Raw genomic sequence first — 12,665 nt, 5'->3', positions numbered from 1 at the left:
TATATTTGAAAATATGTAGTATTTTCCAACTTTCAACTAAATAAGTTTTTTCGTGTGTGTTGCAACAAATGAGTAATTTGACTTTCTCAAACTAATGTCACACACTGTAGATAACTTAAATTTTATAGCTAAGAACATTTTACTTACAACACGTAAGTTTCCTAAAAAAGTTTTTATGCTTGGGTAGTAAGGTTAAGTATTGCTGTTGTTAACTTAAAGCTGTTTTATAAGTTAATCACTAGACTTATTCAAGAAGGTGCTATCTTGCACTAAATTTCTTAAAATAATATCTTTCTGGCCAATTGGCTCTGCCAATGCCATCAAATTCACACACAAAAAAATCTTTACTTACCGGTTACAACAACTCTACGGCTGACCAACGTTCCGCCACAGACATTTTCGTATTTTCCTGCTAATTTCTTAAACATCGCAATCACCCATGGATATTCATATCCTTTAACATCAGTGCCACCCCAAGTAAGTTCTGTTGTATCCGTAGTAACTTTCTTTCCACAAACTATTCAGAAAACATTATAATTAGAACAGTGTTATCAAAATTGTAACAAGATGGTAACCTATGTAGCATTTTTTGTTCATTCCATACATCATAAAAAATTCGTAAGGTTTTTATTTAACATTTAGAATCGAGCTTTAAACTTTTGAAAGCGAATAAACATAATCCAATTGTTTATTTACAATGTAAAATGCCGCTGAGCGAAACCAGACGTTATTTTTTTCTGATCCTACGAATATCGTCCCTGTTTTGCACGATTTTCAAATAATATTAGAACTAAATAACCAGAAAACACATCAGGAAGATTGAGAATCGAAATCTGTATGCGCTAAATATAATTTTTAGAATATAATCACCACCCACCCATAGGAAATCCTAGAGAGACGTAGAATATCCTGGCTGTGCAACTTGGCAGAATGGTATAGATGTACATCAAATGAACTTTTCAGAGAAGCTGTCTCTAAAGTCCGAACAGAGTTCACCTCGACTATTAAGAGAACAACCTTACATACCACACTGAAAACGGATGACAAATTTAAATCCACTGAAGACAAATTGAAAGAATGGGAAAACTACATCAAAATACTTTTCAACGGCATATCAGAAGAACTAAGAACATTGGAAAACGACAACGAAGGACCAGAAATTCTGAAAACTGAAATTACAAATGCCATTCATGAGTTAGAGAGCGGAATATATGCAACACAACATTACCAAAATATGCGCATATATATGCATTACTTTTACTACAAATATGCAGGTATTTTTCTAAATTTGTCTAAATATGCAAATGCATATTAAAAATACTCAAAAATAAAACAATATATTAAGTCGTAAGATCTTCAGAAAAGTTGCCTTTAAAAATACGTACAACTTTCCTCAAACAATCGAAGCCCTCATTTTTTTCTAAAACATTTTTTAATTTATTTCTAATTGTAATCCCTGTATTTCCGGGAATTTTTTGACAATGAGCAGAAAAAGTGTTAACAAGATTAACCGAATCACTTAATTGTAAATTCCTTTGTTCTAATGACTTTATAGGCTATTGATTATATTCAAAATAAGATAGCTAAAAGGAACTACAACGTTAACGGGGTTTTATTATTTCATATGGTCAATGGACATCTATATATGAAAAAACCGCGGAGTGCTACCATTTAAAAGGGTGCGTTTTTGAGAAATGGGTGAATTAGTTCCTGGGCACAGGTTACATTAGGGTGAGTTCTATGCACTTTTGGTACAAACATACCTACATAAAAATTGTTCCTGGTTAAATTTCCTATCTAAATATCACTTTTTAAAGTCAATGATACTTTTTTTTACAAAAATATATTCAAAAGAAAAAGCACTAAGAAACCCAAAAGAAAGAAAATTTGTTTCTTTCCCCATATCTTTTGTCCACGAGAATATAGGTATAGACATTGCTTTACAAAAAAACCTACATCGACTTTTTTTTAAAGAGATTATGGTTTTTCAAGATTTTATACTTTTAAATATAAAAATAAAATAATATTATTATATAATATATTATATTCTATATAGAATATATAATATAATATTATATTATATATTATATAATACCTAAAATAAAAAAAAATATTATTTTTTACATTATTTACGATCATTTTTGAAATTTCTCATTATAACTTTTTTCTTCTACATTTAGGTATATATTATATTATATAATAAAAAAAGCTTATTTTGTTTACTTTAAAATGGTGTATTACAAAAGTTCTAGGATTATTTTTTAAATTTCTCATTGTAACTTTTTTTTTCTTGTACATGAATATACTATATATTGCTCAATAAAGAGGGCTTACTTTCTGTTCTTTAAAATGGTGTATCGTCTATATTTAAATAATGAAAACCGAGTGATTCTTTGATATTTTTTTACCTGTATTATTTAAAATTATTTATTTTACAAAAATTACATAGACATTAGTCTTAGAAAACATCACTTTAGTTGAAATTATTTAAACGTTGACATTTGAAAAAACTTCAAAATCAAAGTCCATCCCTTCATTAGCATTAGCTTCAATATCTTCCTCTGACACCTCAGTTATCTTAGAGTTCCCACAATTAATACCCATGCACATGCACCCTTTGCAGAATATTGAACAACTATAATTCCTATCTTCCTACAACCGCAGTTTTTTGTACATCCTTTGGTACATTTACATGCTATTTTTTCAAACAAATCTTGTAGTGCAGGAGCTTTAAGAGTAAATATTGGAATTAATCCATATTTTAAAGCTTGCCCGGCCGAGTCAAGTGGATCCAAAGTATTACCTATAAAAAATAAGATTCAGTCATAACACACAATCACATAAAAAAGTTATAATGAGAAATTTAAAAAATAATCCTAAAATCAAAAATCGTTGCATGTACTTATTATATTTTGAAAAAGCATATCTTATTCAAAAATAATCCTAGAAATTTTTGTAATACACCATTTTAAAGTAAACAGAATAAGCTTTCTTTTTTATTATATAATATATACCTAAATGTAGAAACAAAAGTTATAATGGGAAATTTAACAAATAATCCTAAAAAATATAAAAACTCGTTAAAAGTATAAAATCTTGAAAAAAATAAGCTCTTTAAAAGAAGCCGTACAACATTATACAGTAGAACATTTTAAAGGTAATTGATTTCTATTCCTCTTGCATGTACCATTGCATATGACTAAAGTTGCGTAGAAAAAAGTTACAGAACAATATTTGCGAAATAACAAGGAAAATTGCCCAAAATTGCTGTGAGTGGCGAAATTTGAAAAATCATATTTCGAAAACTGTAAATCTAATGACCTCTACCAAACATCATGTTAAAGAGAAAATATGTAAGTTCTTTTTCTGTGAAGCAATGTCTATACCTATATCCCCGTGGATAAAAGTTATGGGACAAAAAAAAATTTCTTTCTTTTGGGTTTCTTTGTGCTTTTTCTTTTGAATATATTTTTGTAAAAAAAAGTATCTTTGACTTTAAAAAGTTATATTTAGATAGGAAATTTAACCAGGAACAATTTTTATGTAGACGAGTTTGTACCAAAAGTGCATAGAACTCACCCTAATGTAACCTGTGCCAGGGACTAATTCACCCTTTTCTCAAAAACGCACCCCTTTAAATGGTAGCACTCCGCGGTTTTTTCATATATAGAGATTCATTGACCATATGAAATAATAAAACCCCGTTAACGTTGTAGTTCCTTTCTATAATAGCCTATTATTAGATCTGGTAAAAAACTAAAATTAACTTTTATGAACATAAGTTCTTTAGCAATTTGTACGTTACTTAAAGAACAAAGTACGTTACTTAAGCTGAAGAACAAAAGCGGAATTGTCTACAATTTGATGGATTTTTGTATTTTGATGCTTCTCTCTATGTCCGTTTTTATAGAAGTAAAAGCGAATTTGTCGAATAAAAACACTCTTTCCAGAAAAATTTCTTTTGTGGGACATGATGCTTTTGTTTGTCAGTTCCTCATTTAAAAAATGAAATGTGAAAATGAATGTAACTTACGATTTTGGAACAGGCCTTGCACAATACTTTGTCTCCACTTAGCTTTAACTCGGGAAAACACTTTATCCAAGCACTTTTTTGAATGGTAGACATATTTAAATTTAATATATACCAATCACTTCAAAAACACTAAATACGATACAACATTTACTTTAAACAAATGTTGGCCGGAAACTGACAAAATAATTATTAGACCCTTAAAAGCAGGTAGGTACCTACGACTTGCTACGCTAATAAAATAATATTTTTCTGGGAACACCCATAATTGTTAAATTCAGGTAGTAATGGGAAAGTCCAGATGAGCGATAGATAGATAAATAACGAGCTCGTTCATATCGAAGTTATAAAATTCCAACTAAGAGAGGAAAATTTTAAACTTTTATATAATTTATTTTTAAAATATTCAAAATAAATCGTGTTTAGCTTAAATATGCAATGTGTTTGTTGTCTGAAAATATGCAATATATGCCTCTATATGCACTTTGCATATATTCCGCTCTCTATTCATGAGTCAAGGTGAAGTGTTGGTTGTGCATTCCGAGTTGAGTCTACTACAACTTATAGACCAAGAGGCAGCGCTGAAAAGTCTCTTTGAATTTACTAAAGCTAGATTTTTCACAGTTGATTAGCGTGAGTGTGTAGACAAACATACTGCGGTCGGTCAAGCGAAACGTAGAACAGGTGTTACTGAGAGGGAATCAAAGTTGCTTTCCTACGAAAGTAATTAAATCCATTTACTAAGGCTGAAAATCAGTATACACATTATAAATTAAATATAAATAAAAGTTATTATGGTCGGTCAGCTGTATGACGGGACAGAGCCGGTCGGTCTGCCCCAGTCCCAATAGTCGATTGAGGAAATGAAGCATTTTGGCTCGCAATTTTTTCGTCTAGCATGGATTTACTTGAAATTTTTACAGAAGGTAGGGAATAGTCCAAGGATCATTTTCTATATCATGCCGCTATCATACGCTAAAACCTTAGGGGTGGTTGCCACCCCATTTCGGGGGTGGGAATTTTTTATTACATTTCAATCATGTGATTCGATGGAAAAAGTGATTCTAAAATAACAGTTTTTCGACGAAAAAATCGACTTTTTTAGAGGGTTTTTTGAGAATACCTCGAAAAATATGCATTTAATCAAAAAAACTGTAGATATCAAAATTGTATCTTTTAGTAACACAAACCAAATTCTTTTCCAATAATATCTATAAGACGAATACAAACCGAGATACGGCATGTTAAAGGTTAACTTTTTTGTCAAATGCATAATTTGAAATATTAGCCAAAGCCAAATAATGGTAAAAATTTGCATTTTTCGAAGAAAACTTAAATATTCTTTTTTTAAGTATACAACTAGACCTTTCAAAAAAATGATAAAAAGTTTCTAGCATGAAAATTAAGCGACTTATAATCAAAAAAATATCGGTAGCTGCTTTTCTCTACGAAACAATCAGTGAAAACAACCCCCTAACTACCTTTCTGATTCAAAATTGATCTTCACTTTTCTGTAGTTCCTTTTATATTTATATTAACAATACACTCAAGGAGTTTGACCTATTTAAATTCCTGATTTTGGAAAAATTGGAGTTTAAAGAAAAATTGTTTTTTTGCAATTTGGTATTTTTCACGTTTTACTTCAAAATATCTCCGAAAATACTGAAGATACGAAAAAAATTATAAACTATTAAATTGTAGCTTTTTTAATGACTAAAATTACCCTGCACATAAATTTTCATTACAGTGAATTGTTAGCCAGATATAGCTGTTTAAAACCTCTATTTACCAGCAAACACCCCCTTATTCGAGCCCTTTAAACCCGCCCCAATTAAAAACTAAGGGATCTTACGGAAATTACTTTACACAGTGTTATAATAGCTCTTTAAAAATTCTACAAAATCATTTTTGAAAAAACTTTTTATTGCCAAAAATATATGGAATATTTTTCGAGGTATTCTCAAAAAACCCTCTAAAAAAGTCGATTTTTTCGTCGAAAAACTGTTATTTTCAAGCGCGAATAACTCGAAAAATATTAGTTTAACGAAGAAAATGTAAAAAACATTTTTTCTTAGAATCACGTTTTTATCGAATCACATAATTAACATGTAATAAAAAATTCCCACCCCCGAGATGGGGTGGCAACCACCCCCAAGGCTTTAGCGTATGATAGCGGCATGATATAGAAAATGCTCCTTGGACTATTCCCTACCTTCTGTGAAAATTTCAAGTAAATCCATGCTGGACGAAAAAATTGCGAGCCAAAATGCTTCATTTCCTCAATCGATTATTGGGGCCGACCGACCGGCTCTGTCCCGTCATTCAGCTGACCGACTATAATAACTTTTATTTATATTTAATTTAGAACGTGTATACTGATTTTCAGCCTTAGTAAATGGATTTAATTACGTTTCTGTTCTACGTTTCGCTTGACCGACCGCAGTATGTTTCTCTACACACTCACAGTAATCAACTGTGAAAAATCTAGCTTTAGTAAATTCAAAGAGATTTTTCAGCGCTGCCTCTTCGTCTATTATCGATAGTACCAACTAGGTTTGTTTTTAATTTAATATAAAAAAGGGCTGTCAATCCGAAAAACCAAAATGTACCACAACTTTGCACTGAAGACATGCATACTTTAGAACGGGCCAACATGTTCAAGTACCTAACAATGATGTTGAATCTATAGTAGTCTAAATCCGGACATACAAATAAGATCGAGAATAGAACAGGACCTGAAAATCTTTCGAAAAAACCAAAAGCTGTTATGTGATTTTTGATTAAAACTCGAAACTCGACTATACCGGTCAAAAAGCTAAACGGAGGACCTTTTAAACATCAACTTTAAATAAATTGAAAGCCTCTGAAATGTTGATCTACCGGAGAATTCTTTAGAAAACGTGCCTACAACATATACTGAGAAATAATAAGTACCAATATGCTCAACTAATAGTGAAAGTTAGGATCGAGGGAAAGAAGGGACTAGGAAGATAGTATCTAAGGCTAAGAGATTTTGGGTTACATTTTGGACAGCTGAAGATAGAGAGGAGTTTGCAATTGTAGTAGCCCAATTTCCATTGAGGACAAGACGCTTTAAGAACAAAAAACTGGATTTAGATGCAATGTATATTTTCTTGTAATATTTTCATATCTTTACATCATTTATCATTTATAGTTTCTCTCTTTTCAAGGTTTTATCTTACCAATAAATCTCTTAAGAGGCTACATTAGCGCGTCATCAAGAGGGAAAACGCCTTCCAAGATTTCATCTTTAATTCAGAATATTTTGTTGAGTTATTTGGCACACTTATTCGTAATATAGTAAACAATGGCGGTACAGAGTCAAATTTGTGAAATATGTTAGTATGTGGAAATTATTTCATAATAAAATAAAATATTACAAAAACGAGCCTGTACCGCCATCAAGAACAACAAAAAATACACTATTTTATCCCATGCCTAGATTTTGTGTCACATTGGAATTACTAAGATCGATTATCTATAACAAGAAATCGAAATTAACTGACTGACTTGGCAACAATTAGCGTACCTATGAGTATATTATTATTAGAATATTGTGCTTTCGTCTTTGATAGTGTCACGTACTGCCGACACACTGTTGCTAACGGTTCGCAGAATTTTCGAAAAACGGTGAGGTTACTATCTCTCGAATTGTATCGATGAGGTGCTGATGTAGAGTCTTAATATTTTGAAGACCGGGACCAGTAGGGGACTTGCCACAAAAGATTATTTTGGAGAAAACACCATTTTAAACTTATTTTCAGATTCTGAAATCCAATTTTTACATTTTTCTCGGAAGTAAGGTCCACAATCAATCGTTTGGAAATATGTATGTTATTAAATACATAATTAAAGTAGAACAAAAGTTTAGCGGTTTTTGAACATTTTTTGAAAAATATAAGGCTTATCCTCTTTTGTCCAAAAAAAATTATATTCTATATTCTATAATTAAAGTCTTCGTCATCTTCGCTTTTATTTAAAAATGGATTTTAATCACTTTGTTTCAGAATCAAACTAATCAAAGTCTATTTTCCGTTTACATGCACCGGAATGTTCCGCCGCCGTGTTGATTACTACTGTGGCTTGTCTCCTTCTGTTTCTGTTGCAATATAAAGTGATGGTGACACAACGGGACTTACTACAGCGGAGCCACCTATGAGAAAAAAGCCGAAACTTCTGTTTGGGACATTAATATGGTCTTAGAGTGTGCGATTTCTACTTTAACTCATTTTTGACGAAATTGTGGCTTGTCCCCTTCTAGTCCCAAGGTCTTCAATTGACAAATTAAAATAAGTAAGTAGGTATAATAAAGTATTAAACTAAATTTTATTGATTTAACAGTAAAAACTTTCAGATTTATTATTGTGCTACTATAAAGTGATTAAAAAGTGAAATTTGCTTACTTGGTTTACACAGAGGTTTGGGAAAATCCCAAATGCCATCGTTACAATAAAGAACGTTTTTCCCACCTGGCGGGACTTCATAGAAAGCGACGCAACTATAGGTTAAGTACGTCCCGTCAGTCGCTTTGTCGCAAGTGATAGTGTTTTCATCTTTATCTTTGCATATCAGCTTTGTAGTTGCCGTTGAATAAAACGAAGGACATTTTTCTAAAAAAAAAAAAATAATAAAATATAAAATTAACAAATGTGTAATAAATAAAAATAGAGATCATATTACCAAAATGAGCGCCAATGGTGAATAATCATTAAATTCTTAATTATTGTATGTCAAAAATGTGCAATAAATACGTCCTAAAACCCACCGAATTACATTTGCATAATTATTATCTCAATCGGTTTTAAAGCAATAAATATATCGTCAGTTTATAAGAAAAAATTCAACACCCCCTATCTCGAAGACGAAGCATTTGTTTATCTGTCAAATGAACTGTCATTGTTTTTTCATGCAGAATTACCCCCTAAAGTTTGCCATACTTATTTAAAAATACCCTGGTATTGATGAAAATCATGGCTAGTTGTTAAAGTACCTAACTTTTTTATGGTACAACATAAGCAAATAAATCAAAAAACAGAATGTTGAGAAAACATGAGACTATAGTTCGGTTTTAATTTCAGTATTTTACAAATGCTAGAATATTCCACAGGGTGTTGCAAACTTTGAGAAAAAAAACACAGTTTGATTGGTACATCCTGTATACAATGAAAATTTACGTGCTTAGGAACAATATTATTGCAGCGTTATTTTTAAAAAATAAGGCTATAATATATTAAAAATTCACTTAAATCGGACAACAGGTTTAGGAAATTGGAGACATCAAAATTGACCCATTTTTAAGGTGGACGGTTAGTTTTGCTGGTGAGTGTATGGTTTAATCATTAAAGAAGATATTAACGCCCGTTTTGGCAATGATATAGTTCTAGGAATGAGGCTAAATGAGGCCGTCATGAAGTCTCCTGCTGTTATCAATAAGAATGAAGAAGAAGAACTAATGGCATATATAAATTAAATTTGTACTTACTTCTACACACTGGAAAATCTTCTTCATCCCAATTGCTATCACAAGCCATGAGTGTGTTGTAAGGGTACAACTGATATCCTTCATTACATTCTAATCTTACTATTGTGTTAACTTCTATTTGATCACCTGGCTGAACATCTGCTTCAGTTATTAACCATTTTCCATTTTCTATCTGTGGTGGCAGAGTGCACTTCAAGCTAAAAAATGTAAAAGAAATTAGTTTAATTTTTGTGTACAATGTGTAAATAAATAAGGTCGTGTAAATATTCCTGGTGTACTTCTTTTCCCCCAAATTCAAAAATCTAAAGGATTTAAATCCGGCGATTGAGCAGGTCCCTGTACCATACCCTTCCTACCTATCCAACGATTTGTATGTATATATACCGTATCTAAGTAATTGCAATGAGCAAGTGCACCGTCATGCATGAACCATAAAAGTGTCCCTCAGCTATAGTGGGACTTCTTTAAAAAGAATAGATAAGTCTTACATTAGGAAACTATGGTAAGATTCGCATGGTAATCGTTGTGGTAGAAGATATGGACCGATTAGATAATCATCAATTACCGCAATTCATTTATTTACTGAACACTGACGCTAAAAATGAGTTTCAAAGAATCCTTCTGAATTTGCCTCAGCGCATAGGTGATTAATATTGAAATTACTTATAAAATTTCGTCCAAAAGTAGCCTCGAAAGTAAACAAAACATAATTTAAAAAATTAGGAACTTGACCATTTTAATCAAGAATAGAGTGCCAAAAAATAAAAGTGGAAAAAAATATCTTTGTAGTAGAGCTTGCACACGTTGGACATGAATCGGATGCAATTGAAGTTCTTCAAGAATTTTAAATATTTTCAAGATGCTTATGTTCAATTAGTTGACAATTTTGGCGCAAACTTTGGTGGAGACCTGCTAGCTCCTAAAAGGAGTAGGTGAAGACAACCAAGGAGGACCTGGAAAGACTCCGGTAGGATTTCTGTGTAGGTCATTAATATTGGTATGTCTTTTGAAGAAATTAGCGTAATTTTCGTTTCATTTAAAATTGATACAACAGAATTAGCAATAAGTAGTAATTCCATAACAGTAGAGGGAATGTTATAAACCACTCAACGACATTACAATAAATAATATTAAGTTAAAAACAAAGAACCCATATCAAGGCTAAAAAAGACGAAATACCTACAATAAATAATACATTCTTAGAAAAACAATTTAACAAATGATTAATTAATTTATCGAACACATATTTGGTAATACGAAGAAACATCTTGTTTTAAATTTTAGACATTAAGGAAATAATAAATTTTAAATAAAAAAACCTTTTGTAGTATTCACTCCTCATAAATAATTTATATAATCTTATAGGCCTGGATCCCCCGTACCAAAAAACGGTCATTAAAAGCAAGCTGAAAATTTGTTAATAGCTTAACAGTGTCTAGTCGGACAAACTTTAATATACGGGAACACTGGAACAGGGGAAGTTTTAATTGTGCAACGGGTTACAGGTTTCGAACGTGCGACTACGAAAACGTCTCATGTATTTTGTCGGAGAGAATTTTCAATTGATTTATTACCCTTTCGTTAAACTTTCCCTGTTGCAGTGTTCCCATACATCAAAGTTTGTTCGAATAGACACAAGCTATTAACTCATTTTGAGCTAGTTATTAATAAACTTTTTTTGGTACGCGCGATCCTGGCCTATAATCTTTATGAAGTACGATTGTTTCGATACAATGCACATTTTCAATATACTTTATATTACGTAGTATACAAAGTTATGAATAGATGGACACGCGCCAACTCGTAACTTTTAATGACAAAAATTTTCAAATCAAAATGTACACCGGACAATTCGTAACTTTTCTCTTACCTGACCTGCCAACTCGAAACTTTCTTCAGGTGAATTCTAAACCATTGATTAAATCTAATACCTACCTTAAATCTAAACCGAATGTTTCTTGGTTTGCTTAAAAACATTATATTTGCATTATATGTACCTATAAAAAATAGCAAAAATTGAAATATCTTAATAAAATAATTGAAACAATCTTATTGTGTGTCATTAACACGTGTTATAAATATTATTTCCATCAAGTATAGAAGTATAGCTCTACACGTGCTTGGTTTTTATCAAGTAATTGTAAATTCAATATTTAGATGTTTAGCAATGATAAATTATTTAAATCCATCTGATAATTTAAAAGCAAACAGATTTTCCATATATTTATTTCAAGTCTAAAAGATTATACCTTTATTTAGTTACGAATTCACCGGTAGTTGATTGGTTACCGAAAAATTACCTCAGGGCCAGAGTTACCAATTGGCCTGTAATTAGGATAGAGGATTAAAATAGTTACGAATTCACCGGGACCCCAATAGATATACCTATTTTTGTATGCGGAACAAGATTTTTTGTGAATTTTAGAAAACCTTAAGAGCATAGGCGCAAACTTTCGTTCTAATGTTTTTTAAATGCATTCATTTTCTTCGAATCCTGATAAAACTAATAAGTAATTATGAAAAAATTTAAACGCAGAATGAAAGATTACATCATTATCGAGGGTAGAAAGTCCCTGAAGACCTCTATAATGTTTATTACATATTTATATAATTTATAATGTTTAAAGTTACAGGGGCGAAAAAGAAAAGAAAATTGAGTGTGATTTTTAATTTCAAATATTTTATTCAAAAAAATCTTTTTGTTTATTCTAAGGGACTTTCGACCATAGGTAATAATGTAATCTTTCATTCTGTGTTTGAACTTTTTTAAAAATATTGATTATTTTTTCCAAGGTTTCGAAAACAATGAAATCGAGCATTCGCTATCTTTGTCATACAACGCACTCAGTCGAACAGAATGTGGTGACATTGACGAGGCTACTAAATATTTGACAAGGCTTTAGGAATATTTTGAGTTGCTTATTAAATAATATTGATATTATATTTGATAAGTAATATATATAATAAATAATAAGTAATTATTCAAGGCGTGAAATTAATAAAAAGTTAATTATTGTTTATTATTTATGGAAGATCCAAGTACAGAATACACCAGGGTATATTCTGTGATCCAAGTATTTTGTTTTAAATATGTTCAACAGTTATCTAAGCGTTCCAAAATAACAGTATATT

The 12,665-nt window shown here is 31.0% G+C and overlaps 1 protein-coding gene across 3 annotated transcripts in view; it reads right to left on the bottom strand.

The window, feature by feature from the left end:
- The window catches only part of LOC114338869 (uncharacterized), a 456,134-nt gene that overhangs the window by 77,955 nt on the left and 365,514 nt on the right, over positions 1–12,665 (bottom strand). For all 3 annotated transcript variants that reach the window (XM_050649556.1, XM_050649555.1, XM_050649557.1), the window contains exons 3-5: positions 9,534–9,730; positions 8,455–8,661; positions 353–517 (exon numbers count right to left, since the gene is read on the bottom strand). In XM_050649556.1, coding sequence (XP_050505513.1) covers positions 353–517; positions 8,455–8,661; positions 9,534–9,730 — 569 coding nt within the window. The remainder of the gene's footprint in view (positions 1–352; positions 518–8,454; positions 8,662–9,533; positions 9,731–12,665) is intronic.

Source organism: Diabrotica virgifera, chromosome 4 (genome assembly GCF_917563875.1).
Source record: "Diabrotica virgifera virgifera chromosome 4, PGI_DIABVI_V3a".
Classification (NCBI taxonomy): domain Eukaryota; kingdom Metazoa; phylum Arthropoda; class Insecta; order Coleoptera; family Chrysomelidae; genus Diabrotica; species Diabrotica virgifera.
The sequence above is the reverse complement of the archived record's forward strand: the minus strand, read 5'-3'. Positions and strand labels throughout refer to the sequence as shown.